The sequence below is a fragment of the Orcinus orca genome, chromosome 17, assembly GCF_937001465.1.
Source record: "Orcinus orca chromosome 17, mOrcOrc1.1, whole genome shotgun sequence".
In the NCBI taxonomy this organism is placed as follows: domain Eukaryota; kingdom Metazoa; phylum Chordata; class Mammalia; order Artiodactyla; family Delphinidae; genus Orcinus; species Orcinus orca.
In genome coordinates, this window is record NC_064575.1 from 9,214,355 (window position 1) to 9,230,545 (window position 16,191).

Sequence of the window (16,191 nt, forward strand, 5' to 3'; positions counted from 1 at the left end):
GCACTGCTCTTTAAGCAAAAGGGTCATCTTCAAAGTCAATTCTCCACAGTAGGTCATATTCATCTAATGAGGTACATAAAGGAATGCAAGGTAGAACACATGTATTAAAAGGAATGAACAAGATAATCCATGGGAGCATAAGGAGAAAATATTACTCCTATTTCTTTCTATCTATCTATTTTCTAAAAACCTAAGAAAAACCAGCCTTTAACAATATCTAACATGTGGCTTGACTCTGGTAGCCTCACCAGGACTGCACGCTAGGACTTCATGTGTTACTAAAGTACTAGCAATATCCCATGAGGCAACAGGAGCCTCCCTGTATGATGTGGCCGCAGAAGAACTCAAAGGAATATTGTTCTCTTGGGTAGGGTCCTGCTCCCGAACTGCACAGCCGGCTCTCTTCAGAAGGCCTTACCCCGGACTATGGGCGCACATACACATCCCTGCCCTTGAAACCAAGCAGGACCCTGTGAGGCCCCCTAGGGTACAAAAGCCTTTTTGTATCCCTGTTTCTTAGTAGGAAAAAGGTTTCAGTCTCTTAAACATTCCCTGAGTGCCAAAGGACAGGTTCAAATAGTTACTAATTAGGGAAGGGAGGGGATGCAGAAACAAAGGGGGAACAGTCAAGTAAGAAGAACAATATATGTGGTGTTGGTGGCTGGCAGTGGATAATTAAAACAATTTCGTATTCAAATAGAATTTACATGCTCAGAGCATTTTCCACAATTAAGTAAATGATTGGTATTTAATTTACAATGAACATATTTTGATTCCCTTTGTGGTAATTAAACATTAAAATAGTTGTAGTAATAATGAGAGTTGCTACAAATTGCTCTACAAATAGTCAAAACTTAGAAATAGATGTTCTGAATAATCTGTGGTGATTTTGCAATATAAGAACTGTAAATCCCAAATCAAAATCTAAGTGAAATATCTGCAGTTTTTTTCCCAGTTCTGTGTACTACTTTAGAAAGCTATTAAACCTAAGTAGAAATGAAAAGGTTCTTTAAAATCACGGCTATTATTTTAAAACATTTAAATAGCATTTAAGATTTTTTTCTATTACAAATTCATAGACGATAATACTGTGTATTCTTTATCTATTGGTTACATAGGCTTTTTAATTATGGACATCTGTCCTAGATTTTTAAGATATTTTTTTCTCCTTTGCAGTTGGTTGGTTTTGTGTATGCCTGTTATGTGATCAGTATTTTCGTGGAAGAAGAGGACACCTGTAAGTATTATTCTACCTACCTGTGGGTTTATTTTATCTGAGATATAGGTTCCAAAACTAATCATTACAGGACCGTGAAATCTTTTATATTTGGAATTTTAAATAATTAAAATCAGCATAGTAAAGTTACAATCAAACATTTACCAACTATACTGCACACACACAAGATGGCGCTAAGTATTGAAACTCTCAATCCAAGTCATGTGGGAGGATGCTCAGAGACAGGGACACCTACAGATAGATGGCTGTTGTTTCATTTTAGTAACTTTTCATCAGAGACCTAAACGTTTCTCTGAGTAGAAAATTGGGGTTGTTTTATCCACCACTAATTGTAAGTATGCTGGCTACAGAAATCTGACTAATAGCGATAACATCAATACAATAACACAGTCTACCAAGAACTACACATACATAAACTACATAAAATACTCTGAGAAAACGAACAATGACAACCTTCAATGCAAGATGTAAAAAAAGAGAGAGAGAGAGATGCTGAAAAAGAATTAATGGAATGATAAAAAGCTAAGTGGTCACATTTTAGCAGAACACTAAAAAAAAAAAAAAAAAAGACATATTACCCAAAGTTATGTGGGTAGAGATTTAGCAACGTAGGTTAACGAGTGGCATTTATGGGGTGCCTGCTAATGTCTAAGGCACTCCTTGGCACCACTCCATTATGGGTTCATGTAATACCAAAGAAAAATTTAATTTAAAAATAATAATAAATTATTAGATAAACAAATCATACCCAACCATCCCAGGGATTTGGTTATACCGCTGCAGATACTCTCTGGGTTGCAAAGTTGACTCTTAACAAAAATGAGGACAAGTGTCTAGCTAGCCATTACAACTTCTTCCTAGAACACAACTCCAAAAGGGTCTGATGAGTGCTTGCCACCAAATAGGTACAGTGCATGGTGTATGAACTGGAATCCAGTTAACAATGAGGATTTATTTAACCAACTGGAAGAGATATTAGACCTTGAGATTAAACTCATTAGGCAGTGAAAACACACAAACGTACCACATCATCTCTTTTGTGCTTGCTTGGGGCTTTGTTTTGTTTGGTTTCGTTTTTTAATGCTAGATGAGCTAGAAAGTTTCTGACATTTCGAAAGTGCTGTTGTAATGACAATACTTTTGACTATGAGGTTAACTTCAAAAAGTACATTTTCAGGTGTTCCATTAGTAGTTCCACAATTTGACAAAGTTAGTGTACAGAAAATCAGCAACATGCTTCCAACTCACAGCTAAGACAGCCTGACAGCCAAAAAACAACCGGTTGAGCAAGGACAATTTCAACTGGAATTGAAAGCTTAAAAAAATTATTAGAATTGGTGCTGAATAAATGCTTCCCCCCAAATGATACACTGATGGATAAATCCCAGCTGAATACCTTATAAAGTACTTTTGAGTAGGTGCCAAAATGATCCTGTTTCTTCTCCTCACCGAACTGAGTAGAGGTTCTCAAATGATTCTAATGCTTCATCCCCACCTTATTGTGTGAGGACAGGTAGATTAATCAATAATCTTCTTTTATCTAGTAGAATAAATATATAAAGGGCTTTTCCTTGAAGCTTGTGATTTCAAGCAAAACTTGGAAATGCAAAATGTCATGCAAAATAAAAGGCTCATCTAAATTGGGTAAAAGATTTTTGACCTTCTAGCAGCCTTTTTGAGAGAAATAATGTCAGTGTATCAGATTCCTCCTGGCAGATATCGTAGTTTTAGTGATTTTAGAGTCTTTAGTTTAAGTTTCTCTATAGAAACCTCTGAATCAGCTATTTTAATGCCCATCAAACCAGCCTTGAAGCACCTGCTAGCAGCCTATTCTATTAATGGTTTAATTGTACTGTTTGTTATTAGGGCCCTACATTAAGTTACCAAGAGACATCTGTATAAAGTAGTTATATTACCATCAATTCAAATAATACTTAGAGCCAAAAGGGTTTGGGGTGCTCAAAACAAAGTAAACATGCCGTAGACCAACCTGACATGATAATCGGCGGGGAGCAAGTCGACAGTAGAAAGCAATCACAAACCTTTTAGTCTGAGAGTTCTCAAGTGAGGGTAATTTCATATTTTTTATTGAAAGCAGTAGGAATCAAAGTGCAATTTTAATTAAATTGTCCTAGAGTCTTCAGAAGGCAGATGTGAGCAAAAAGAAATGTCTGAAACCAATTGCAATGATCTCATACTCTAGTACAATTTGTGCCAACACTTAGGTTTCGGGTGCAACAATGAACTGCCCTTACCAACCCCCAGTCGAGAAGACGTGTCCTTTGAATTGTGTTTCCAGAATTTAAACATAAAATAAGAAAATAATACTGGTAGCCTTCCAATTTATCTAAGTTTGCTTCTGGAAAGCTTCTTCTGAAAGGTAACTGCAAGTAGATAATGTAATGTCACAGTATTTTGGCAGACAATATATCATTTATCATTTCGATTTCTATTCTAACTAATGAAAATCTCTGCCTTATTCAAAATGCAAAGTTAAGCCTTTCTTGGACTGAAAGCTGTCAGCCAGCCTTAAAAATTAATAACTACCCGCTTCTCTCCTCTGCACTGCTTAAGTGGTTCTATGGGCGTAACATTTCAGCTGATGGACATTTCTGAAGGGTAATAAATGCTTGAGGAAACATTTATTTCCAGCCACCCATCTTCTTAGCTACCTTTCAGCCTCTTTAGCCATTTCCTATAAAGACTGTGATTTCAGGTCAAAGACAATGAAATAAAAAGCTCACAAAAGCAAGAGTACTGCTAGGTAGGGTCAATACTTTTCATCATTCATTCTAATGAAAAAGCCTATTTATATATGTTTCATTTATTTCCTTTTTTAAAATCTATCAATCTCTGTGAACACTTTTGTGAGACCAGGATATTTGGAACATGTAATCGTAAAAACATGTCAACATAGAGATCGGACTTGAGGACACGGGGAGGGGGAAGGGTAAGCTGGGACAAAATGAGAGGGTGGCATGGACATATATACACTACCAAACGTAAAATAGATAGCTAGTGGGAAGCAGCCGCATAGCACAGGGAGATCAGCTCAGAGCTTTGTGACCACCTAGAGGGTTGGGATAGGAAGGGTGGGAGGGAGACACAAGAGGGAGGAGATATGGGGATATGTGTATACATATAGCTGATTCACTTTGTTATACACCAGAAACTAACACACCATTGTAAAGCAATTATACTCCAATAAAGATGTTAAAAAAATAAAATAAAAAATAACCATAAAAAAAAAGTCAACATCTTGTGTGTGAACCGTCTACTGCTGAAATGAACTTGTGGGCTTGTTAGTACCTTGTCAGATTTACTAAAAAGAACGTTTTTAATTCAAGGAAGTGTGGAGGGGAGGCAAAAAGTACTGAAAAATAGTATTAACGTGTATAAATATTGCCAGGCTTTTTCAGAGGAGCGGTTGCTAGCACTACTTCTTCTGATACTAGGTTGCAAACTGCAAATGGGATGTCTGTCGGGCTCACAAAGGCCAGCCTGGGCTGTATATGTTAATTGGCAGGAGAAATGTACATCGAAAATCCTAAGCATTAGTTTTTGAAAAGAAAATGAACTCCCCAGATGTGGGTTCAGCATTTTACATGGAAAATCTCAAAATAGCTCTTTATACAACCATTTGACCCCTTGAGGCCCAGGCTCAAGACAGAAGAAAGAGCCCAGAGTCAGCAACAGAGACATCAATGGTTTAATGAATGGGCGATCTTCCACGTCTGAAGCAGAAAGGGACCTGGAGCGACACCCCACTATCAGGTTGACTCATTGGTTACCAGGGAAAACAGCAGAAAAGCACGCCCCTCACCACCCCTTTGACAAACTAACATAGTGGAGACATTCTGATATAAAGATTAGAACAATTACTACCAGGGGTCGGGGGCAAGTACACAGGCATTTACTGATTAGGCTCTATGATTAAGAGGGAAGGTCAGTCGTGTGGGTAAGGTGTAGGTGAAGCAGGGACTGGTCCAGCAGGGGATGTACAGAGAGCAAGAGAACAGCCATCTTGGGTGGCCTGACCATACAAGGGTGGAGGGACAGGAGAAATTTGTGAGAGTCAAGGATGGAGAAATACATGAGACCCAAGTAACGATGATCCCGTGGTCACAGTCAATATTTCAAAGGAGTCATAGGACTGGTCCAATAAGCCATGAAGAATCTACTGGTTCTCAGAGAGTATAAATTTCTTTTGGCAACAATCTGGTGAGTTGAAGCTATCCTCACCACAGCTTAGATTTAGGGCCTGAAGCATGTCCCCATAACTCTGCCAAATAGCTACAAACTTACTACCTAACCTTTCTACTAGAATACAAAATCTCTGCAGTCAGAATCTTTATGTTCCCAGATATAACTCTAGAGCCTAGAAAATGCCTTGCACATAGCAGCTAATATAAAAAGTGATTGTTGAGGGAACTCCCTGGCTGTCCAGTGGTTAGGACTCAGTGCCTTCACTGCCAGGGGCCCAGGTTTGATCCCCGGTTGGGGAACTAAGATCCTGTAAGCCGTGCCTCGTGGCCAAAAATAAAATAATAAAAATATTTTTTAAATGATTGCTGAGTTTATTTATTAAGTAAATTCTCTTGGCCCAGCAACTCATTTTTCAAAATGGATTTCAAAACTACAAGCTTCTCAAATTTGATGAAGTGTTAGGATTATGTTCAGAATTTAGTGAGATGCTTGGTACACTTACAATTTTTTTCTTCCAGTTTTATTGAGATATAATTGACATACAGTACTGTATAAGTTTAAGGTGTACAGCATAATGATTTGACTTACATACATCATGAAATGATTACCAGAATAAGTTTAGTGAACATCCATCATCGCATGTAGAAACAAAAGAAAAGAAAAAAATAGTTTTCCTTGTGATGAGAACCCTTAGAATTTATTCTCTTAACTTTCATATAAAACATACAGCAGTGTTAATTATATTAATCATGTTGTTATTACACCCTTAGTATTTATTATATTTATCTTATAACTAGAAGTTTGTACCTTTTGACCACCTTCATCCAACTTACAAATATTTATGTTTAACAAATGGAGGTCCTGCATCTCTTTAGCATAATCAGATGGATTTTTAGTAATTTTGAAGGTCAAGATATAGGGAGATGGGGACTTCCCTGGCAGTCCAGTGGTTAGGACTTCGCCTTCCAATGCAGGGGGTGTGGGTTAGATCCCTGATCGGGGAGCTAGGATCCCACATGCCTCGGGGCCAAAAAGCCAAGACGTAAAACAGATGCAATATTGTAACAAATTCAATAAAGGCTTTAAAAATGGTCCACATCAAAAAATCTTTAAAAAGAATAAAAGATATAGGGAGATGGAGTAAACCTCCACTATACCACATTAGAGCAAGAGCTTGAGTTTATGGACTCCTGCACAAGACATCAGGGAGGCCACAGAGACTTGGAAGATAGATGCACCATAGAGTGAACGCAAATGCAAAATACGGCCAAGGGGACAGACGTACGGTCAAAAAGTTGGCTTCAACAGGGTGGAGACCTAAGCCAGCCCCACACATGGGAAGGTCAGGCCGCACAGAATAGGGTTCTAGCTACAATGCTCTGGTTCAGAGAGGATTCCAGTCCTTGGGCAGGTTAACAAGACAGTCTCTGTAATGAATGTGTTAATAACTCCATGGTGGGCATCCTTTCACGATGTATACATATATCAAATCATCATGTTGTAAACTTTAAGTATGTTACAGTTTTGTCAATTATACCTCATCAAAGCTGAAAAGAAGACAGTATCTCTCAAGAAGAATGTCACAAACACCAAAGTACCCAAACCAGTGACTCAAGAGGGGAACTTTCCATGGAGACTAGAGAAGCCGTTTTACTAGAACAAGCTCCAAAGTCAGCACTAACCTCATGGTGAAGTGGAACCCAGACGGTCGTGTCTCTCCAACCCAGAACCCCTATATTTCAACCTAACTAGGGACTATCTACAGCCGTTATTTTCTTCCCCCCTCACTTCCTCATCTCCAGCTACATCCGTTTTCCTACATTCACCAAGCCCTTTCCTCCCTCTGTTGACTCACTAACTTAGATACACCCTTCCGATCTCAGCTTAACTGTCTCTCTCCAATTTAGCCACTTCCCTCTCACCCTCCCCAGGCTAGTTGAGGGCACCCAGGATATACTCTTATATGGTCTCATTGCACACTGCATTTTCCTTGGAAACATTTAACACAACTGTAATTTTTAAAAGTCATGCTATCCCCAGGGCCTCGCCCATTTCCTGACATAATGGGCGCTCTGTACAATAGATAATGAGTGAGTATTGAGTGAAGAACTGTGCAAGCAAATGGACTCGGAAGGTTGGTTAGGAGTTCCATTGGCAGACGGGGGAGAATTCTTCCGTTTCTATTCTCTGTCTCCATTTCTATGAATGACCATTCTTCACACAAGCTAGAACCTTGGGCACATTCCTTGACTCTTCCTCACCTCCCACATCTGTTCAGTCACCAGATGAGACACGGTCACCTCCCTTCAAGTACGTGTTCTTCAACATTCTTCCCCAGGACGCCCTCTTCCCCGTGCCTCAGTAGACCCTCTGAACCTGTGCTCAATTTACTTTTTAATTAACTGTGTTCCCCACTTGTAGAGCACGGGGATCGTACCCTGCCCACCCTGGGCTCCAAGGACCTGGTTCAGTATCTGGAACATCATAAGAAATCAGTAAATATTTGTCATACAAATATGATGTGAAATTCTGTGCAAATATGTACAAAACACATAGCAAGGAAAATGCCCTCATGTCGTTACATTATCTCTCATATCACTGTCCTCACACCTTATGAAAATTTAAATTTCCCAATCCTTGCACTATAGAAAAAAAATCTGACTAATTTGCAATAAGGTATATAAATGGTTTGTACACTTATATTTCGTGGAAGTTTTCACTGGCTACTAATCGTGGCCTGTTTTGACAGAAAGTTGACACCAACAAGCAGAGAACACCAACACTCCAGAGGGGGTTTAATTTTCTGTGTTCCCACTTGAAACTGTACGTTAGAAATTATTTAAATGAAGGTGGTCGTCACTCTGCCAATATCTAGCTCTGCGCCCATTAACAAAAGGAATCACCCCTTGGGGGATCCCCAAGGCACTCAGCTCTAACACCACACCCCTGCAGATGATGCCCAGAGCGGGGGTTATCTCAAGGTACCATCAAGTGCATCACGTTCTCTTCATTCATTTACAAATGGTAAATATCAGGCAGCTATTCAGAACATCTCGAGCTGTCTGATCCACATTAGCAGCCCAGGGAGTGTGAAGCATCAGCCTCACCCCTTAAAGCAAGCGCTCTCCACAGATGCCTGTTAGCTTGAAGGAGACATAATCCCACCTCCCTCCATCCCTGGTCAGACAGGTCGGAGCGCTCAGGTTTTCCTGGTTACCAACAGCCCCAAGCTGTGTGGCATGGCCTTTCCTCAAGAAGGAAGACGGAAGGATCTATCCTCCAGATGGTACAGAATGGAAGATGAGGGATTTGGGAACCAGTTGTGATTACGAGGCAGTAACAACAACAACAAAAAATATCACATCCTCACAGCACCCTAAATGCAGCGACAAAAAACAAAAAAAAAAGGGCTGTGAGGATTTTATGTGGCTCCTGGGCAATGGTTTTATTGTGGGTTATTAGTGGGAAAATTTAGGAGCCCAAGAGAGATAGCAGCTACCAGCGTTCCGACAGGGTCCTTGTGTTTCCATTTTAATTCTAAATTCAATATCCCTATCCCAACGCCCGCCACACACACCCTTCTCAATCCTCACACTGAGCAGTTCTGCCCGCCCCACCGCGGGTAGGCTGAGCCCTCACCTCTCCAGCCGGCCCTGAGCTGCAGAGAAGAACGTGCTGCACCAGCAGGCCTTGATGCAGCCCCATGACGTCACACGTGCGCATGTGCGCCGGCCACCTCTCCTTCCTCCTCTCACCCATTCTGAGTCTGCGCCTTCTCCAGGTCCCTTAAAACCGCGGTATTAGTGCCCCCGACCCTGAGACTTTGGAGTCCTTACTCTCACTTTAGTAATGAGGACGTGAAGCCCAGAGAGGTGACGTGATCCTTGCACCCTTGTCTTCTGTTCTGCCCGCTCAGCGCTGAGACTCTCCCGCTAAGACTCTACAGCAAAGGAAAGCCAGTAGGCATGGGTGCCCACAAGCTCCTAGGGTCTCTCTCCCATCGGAACTGTCCGTACTCATCCATGATGTTCTCCTTCCCGACACAGAAGAGGAGAGGAGGCCTTCACTCTGTCCCCGGGCTTCTGTGGCTTTTCTGTCCATCCTTCCCACGTATTCAGGTGCCTGCTTCATTCATGATTCTCTTTCCGCCTCCCTAACTTTATATCTCTTTTCCCCTTCTCTCTCCCAGTTTCTTCCTCTCATTGGACCTTTTTCCTCAGTTTATGAATAAAGCCACATAAGTTTAAAAACAAAACAAAAGAAATTACCCTGGCTCCCCACCCGGTATACACTGAGCTTCCCTGTCTCTCATACTTCTTCCCTCCACATCTCGACTTTTCTACAAAATAGTCCAGACTTACAGTGTAACTTTCTCACCTCCTATCCACTGTCAGGCCGCGGCTGTTGGGCTTTCTGTCCTATATTATCACTGAAAACACTCTCTCGAAGGCCAGCAATGACCTCCTAATTGTCAAGTTCACTTAGATCTTACCGGGCTTCCTTGTAATGGGTGACTTAGGTCACTGCTGACTGCTCCCTTCTGGCTTCCAAGCAACCCCATCTCTTGAGTTTTCCCAGGCAGTCCCATCTCTTGAACAGCACTTATTTTTTAAAAAATATATATTTATTTGGTTGCACGAGGTCTTAGTTGCGGCACGTGGGCTCCTTAGTTGTGGCATGCCAACTCTTAGCTGTGGCATGCCTGTGGGATCTAGTTCCCTGACCAGGGATCGAATCTGGGCCCCCTGTATTGGGAACACGGGGTTAACCACTGCAACACCAGGGAAGTCCCAAACAGCACTTATTTTACCAATTAAAATTTTTTTCTATTATCCTCACGCAAATTAAGCAGATTTCTAATGCAAACATAGGTAACACATTTTGAAGTACTGGCCCTGGCTGCTTCTGGAGTGATGTTTTATCATTAAGTCCTTAAAATGTTAACTTGCCATCCCCAGTATATAGCTTATACTCTCACCGTTACACTAAAGCATTTTAAGTAAGATCAGACAATGACACAGAGGCATTTTAAAGTAAGAACAAACAATGAAACAGGTGTTCATCCCTCTTAGATAGCAAAATGGCACACAATATTCTCAAGAGCTATACTCTTGGACCAAGTACTTAATGGAAGTCAGATTTTATAATTCCTTTGAAGAAATGTCATGCAAGTAACCAACACTAAGAGGCATATTTAGAACACTCATCTTCGTGTGCTGTATTTTTTTTTAAAGATCTATTTTTTTTTTTTTTAATTCATTTTTGGCTGTGTCAGGTCTTGGTTACGGCACGTAGGATCTTCGTTGAGGCATGCAGCCTCTTCATTTTGGTGCACGGGCTTCTCTCTAGTTGTGGCGTGCAGGTCTTCTCTAGTTGTGGCGCTAGGGCTCCAGGGCGCGTAGACTCTGTAGTTTGCGGCACACGGGCTCTAGTTGAGGCGCGCGAACTCAGTAGTTGTGGTGCACGGGCTTAGTTGCCCCGCGGCATGTGGGATCTTAGTTCCCTGACCAGGGATCGAACCTGCATTCCCTTGCATTGGAAGGCGGATTCTTTACCACTGGACCACCAGGGAAGTCCCTTCATGTGCTTTATACTAAGCATTTTATTGACTAAAAAAGAATAATTTAGTGTTCTTTCTGGGAGCAATATTTGAAACTGGTCTAAGTGAGGTATTTGGGAGTACCAATAACTTGGATGCCAACGTGAAGATAAAGTAGGGGAGAAGTAAAGGCATTTGTCTCTCCTTCTAAGTTGTACGAGGCACAAAGTAAATTAATTCTAAATTTTATACCTAACTAGCCTTTCAGTTTTGTCCACATTTTTCCTCAGAGGAGGAAACAGGTGCTCGCCCTCTCACTCACTTTCTCTCTTTTTTCTCTCCTCTCTTTTGTTTGTCCTTGCTCTCTCTCTTTGATTATAAGAACACAAAGTCTAGAGTAGAGTTAATGGTGTACTCAGAGAACAGCTTTCTTTGCTATGTACAGTTCAGTCAAGTGCAAAGCTTGAATGTACATGGTTGTGTCAGAGATTGGCCAGATCTTTGCCATCTGTGTGTTCTTTTTCCGACACACAGCTGGGCTGCATCTCCCAGGCTCCCTGCAGTTAGGTGTCCCATGACACTGAACTCCAGATCATGGACTGTGAGCAGAGGGACATGCCCATTTCCAGGCCTAGCGCCCACATCACTTCCACACGTGGTTCTCCATGCCCTTCCCGTTTCTGCCTGTTGGATACAGACCAGCATAGGAGCTTTGGAAGCCACATGTTTAAGATGATGGAGCCACAATGTTGAAATAAATATTGAAATTTATTTCTCCAACAAATAAGCATCTCAAGCAATTTGAGTTTGCTGTATGTTAAGGGATTTTCAGCTGGGAAGCAGGACCTCAGTTCCAAGGGGATTCTCACTTTCCACAAATGGATTTTCAGAGCTTTTTGAAATAGTTGGTGGAATAAGAGGAGAACTCATTCCATACCCTTCAACTGTGATTAATTCCGCCGCCCACAGCATCAGGACTCAGATGACGTTAGATTTGAGTAGACGCAAGACTTTACTCCGATTAAGAGTCTCTTTCTGGTTGGTTTTATACTCACTAATGCTTTAAAACATTTTAATGTCTTCCCACATGACTCAGATGCTTTGCTGACATTACACTGACTCCTTTCAACCATAGCTCCTGATGGAATTCTGTGTTCTTTCTATATTCTAGGTAGCTTGCCAATTCTTGTAGACATTTAAATGCTTGATTGGATTCAGCATTTCTCCCACATCTCTTCTTGTCTGAGGTCATTAACCCGTCCAGATCCAAAAGTATAGTCCAGTTCCAGCATATTATTGATTAATTTTAGGGCTTTAAACAAGTTTAAATAGCTAATCCTGTATTGATTTGATTCATTCATTCAAGAAACAGTTATTGAAAGACTTCTGGGTACTAGACCCACAAGGATACAGAAATGAATAAGACGTGGTCCCTTTCCCAGGAGAGCTTACATTCTAATAAGTGAGCAAGGCGTGTAAATAATTATGGAGGAGTAAAGTGTAGATAATGGTCTGTATAAAGTGAATCAGAAGCACAAAAAAGATAAGCAGAGGCTAACTGTGTGTCAGGGCACCAAGCATGGCTGCTCAGAGCATGAGGACATGGTCTTATATGAAGAATATTACATCATGAGGAAGGGAACAAAGGAAATGCATTTTAAATACTGGCAAAAGTATGTCAACAAAGCTTGGGAAAACCATGGGATACTCAGGAAGTGATGAGTAGTGAGGTATGTTCAGTTCACTAAGTGAACAGCGGGGTCAGTCTTTGAGGGACCTTGGATTCTGTCTTAACACCAGTGAGTCCCAACCTATTTTATATCTTGGCACTTATAGAGAAAGTTAACATTTATAAGGCACTCTGTGATAAATAAATTACTTTTTCCGAGCAATAAATGACCACCCCAAAGGGCTAGCTACGCCAAGTCTTACTCAGCAAGTGTGTACGTGCACACCCACACCCTACTCAGGTCTCTCCTGCCGGGATACTCTGCTAGATGACATGCAATCAATGAATGGATTTAATCTTGGGAAGAATATGATCAGATTCAATTCTCTTTGAACAGTAATTCATAGAAAGAGAAAAGAACTTATAAAACGATCTCAGAAGAAATGGCATTTTGGGGAGGGAGTCTGCCCTAGAAATGGGAAAACCAAAAGTAATAATAGAGGCTATTTTTAAAAAAGAAAAAAGAATATTCAAAGAGGAAATGTTCAAAATTGTAGAAGCAGACAGTAAAAATGAATTATAGAGAGACTTCAAAGTCAACAAGTATTTGTCACTTGATTTATTGAGCAAAGTAGAACAGTAGCCAGATTTAAATGAGAATGATAAAAATATATTGGGAAAAACTTGGATAACTGAGAAAAAATGTATTACATAAGGGAAAAATTATATCTGTTTAGACAGCTTCTTAGAACTGTTTCTAGCCCTTACCTTTTTAAGCAATATTTTTCCTCTCAGCCATTCTATTCTGCTTTATTGACCCCAAAGAGATTTTAAAAATTCATTATGCCATTATTTAAATATTATCTACTCTTAGAAAATTTTAAAGTGGGAAGAAACTGTCAGCACTGATTATGGGAACATCTGCTTCCAGAGATCTGGACCCATGAGAGAAACAAAAGCTGGAAATTCAGCCAAATAAAAATGAAAAGGGAGCTCCAAAAATAGAAAAGGGAGGTGTTTTCAGAATTTTTAAAAATCTTGTTTTCTCTAGAATAAAATGTTCCTCTGAATGAGCCCAGCAGTAGTGACACAAAGCCTCCAGTGATTCGGAGCAGACAGTAATTGAAAAATTACAAAAACTTTGAAAGAGACTTCAGGAAAGCCAAACTGTAGTTGAGAAGAGTAAACAGCCATTCCACCAAATTAGTGATGAAGATTAACCAAAGGGTTAAGAGTATGTCTACAATAGGAAAATAGCACAATTTGTGTCGCTTTAAAAAAGCTGAGTAACTTTAAAGGGAATAGAAAATACACTGTTAATGATGAAAACACAAATAAGAAAGAAAGAAAAAAAAGAGAGAACCTAGCTCCTTTCTTTTTGAATATGAGAAAATCAAAACAAAAAAGTGGGGCTTCCCTGGTGGCGCAGTGGTTGAGAGTCCGCCTGCCAATGCAGGGGACGCGGGTTCGTGCCCTGGTCTGGGAAGATCCCACATGCCGCGGAGCGGCTGGGCCAGTGAGCCATGGCCACTGAGCCTGCGCGTCCGGAGCCTGTGCTCCGCAACGGGAGAGGCCACAGCAGTGAGAGGCCCGCGTACCGCAAAAAAAAAAAAAAAAGTGTATGTGTGTATTGAGGAAGTAGGATGGTGGGAGCTGGTATGTCAGAGGCATCTTTATAAAGGTGATACAACTCTAGCAACTAAGAGTGAGGAAAGAAGCCACGGTGGTAGATGCTTTCTTATCAAAGGACCCTGTAAGGACACTATAACCAGGTTCCCCCTTGCAAGAATCAAAGACGAAATACTAGAGACGGTCCATGGGATCCTTACAGAATAACTAGAATAAGTGCATCCCTGCATCTAAACACTGAAAGCATTAGGGAAAAGTCACTCTGGGGCTTCCCTGGTGGCGCACTGGGTGAGAGTCCACCTGCCGATGCAGGGGACGCGGGTTCGTGCCCCGGTCCGGAAGGATCCCACATGCCACAGGAGCGGCTGGGCCCGTGAGCCATGGCTGCTGAGCCTGCGCGTCCGGAGCCTGTGCTCCGCAACGGGAGAGGCCACAACAGCGAGAGGCCCGCATACCACAAAAAAAAAAAAAAAAAGTCACTCTGTGCACTTTGCATAAAAGGGATATATTACCTACAAAGAATCCCACGGAGTGACTTGAAATACCAAGAAAAAAAGAGAGAGATGTTCCCTCAGTATTTGTGCTACTGTGGGGGGAAAGGACTAGAGAATGAAAACAATGCCAGTTAAAAGCTAAAAAAAATGGTGATCAAGTGTGTCACGTGTGCAGACTTCCCTGGTGGTGCAGTGGTTAAGAATCCACCTGCCAGTGCAGGGGACACGGGTTCAAGCCCTCATCTGGGAAGATCCCACATGCCGCGGAGTAACCAAGTCCGTGCGCCACAACTACTGAGCCTGCGCTCTAGAGCCCGTGCTCCGCAACAAGAGAAGCCACCACAATGAGAAGCCCGCGCACCGCAAGGAAGAGTAGCCCCCGCTCAACGTAACTAGAGAAAGCCCGCGCGCGGCAACAAAGACCCAACGCAGCCCAAAAAAGGTGTGCACTCAGGCGGATCACGGGTGCACTGGGCGGGTCACATGGGCTGGACACGTGCTCAGGGAGTGCCCAGCACCAGCCCTGGACAGAGGGAGAGCCACAATCCCACGTGACACTGAACTCTGAAAATTCTGCCTCCCTTGAGCTTTAACTTTCTTCCTTGCCATGTCCTTACACGGGGAAGCTTAATTTTCCACAATAAGAAACACTCAGAGATGGTGAAACCTCAGCCTTAAAAACGTGATGGACTAATCAATCCTCCCTCCTCCAGACTAGCTACTCTTTCCAAATATGAGAAAATCAGACTAGAGGCAAGCTCAATACAAGTTCCCCAAGGACAGATGCTCTTCTGGGGAAGGGGGAATAGAATGCTGGAATTCTCACGAACCATTGTTATCCTAAGCTAAACAAAGGTTTTGAAATTTTGGAAATCAGTAGTTGATGGGAATGTGTCATCGGAATAAGATAATGTGTGAGTAAATCAACAGCAGCCCGCGGTCTGCTGCACAGCCCACGGCGTTTATCTCACCGAGGGCGCCCACAGCCTGGCACGCATTGTACAGACGAGTACGCTGAGAGCTGAGTCTTCCCAGCTCGCAGCCTGCAAGAAGTGGAACTAATATTTGATCCAGATATTTCGGGGACCAAAATCCGTGTGCTTTCAAACACCCAGCTGTGCCAACAAGGATAACAATGAAATTCTTCATAAATCGGTAAAGAAAGATACATTGGGCACTCACTAGATTAAAACTAAAGCATTCATGTTTAAATATTGATTAAGAATATAAATTACTTGCACGATGTAAGAAAAATAACGGGCTAGCCCAGTAAAATTTAATTGGATGTGGGGAGGCATAGGTAACACACCTAGCTATCTTGCTCCAAGTCAAATGTCTTGTCAGCAAGTACTCAATATGTGAAGATTATCATGAGAATAACAGGATTTTAGGATGTGATTCAAATACTACACAACTG

The 16,191-nt window shown here is 41.6% G+C and overlaps 1 protein-coding gene across 1 annotated transcript in view; it reads left to right on the forward strand.

Annotated features, from left to right (window-relative positions):
• The window catches only part of NKAIN3 (sodium/potassium transporting ATPase interacting 3), a 268,373-nt gene that overhangs the window by 235,061 nt on the left and 17,121 nt on the right, over nt 1-16,191 (forward strand). Inside the window, exon 5 of the mRNA XM_049700788.1 lies at nt 1,177-1,237. Within this exon, the coding sequence (XP_049556745.1) occupies nt 1,177-1,237 (61 nt within the window). The remainder of the gene's footprint in view (nt 1-1,176; nt 1,238-16,191) is intronic.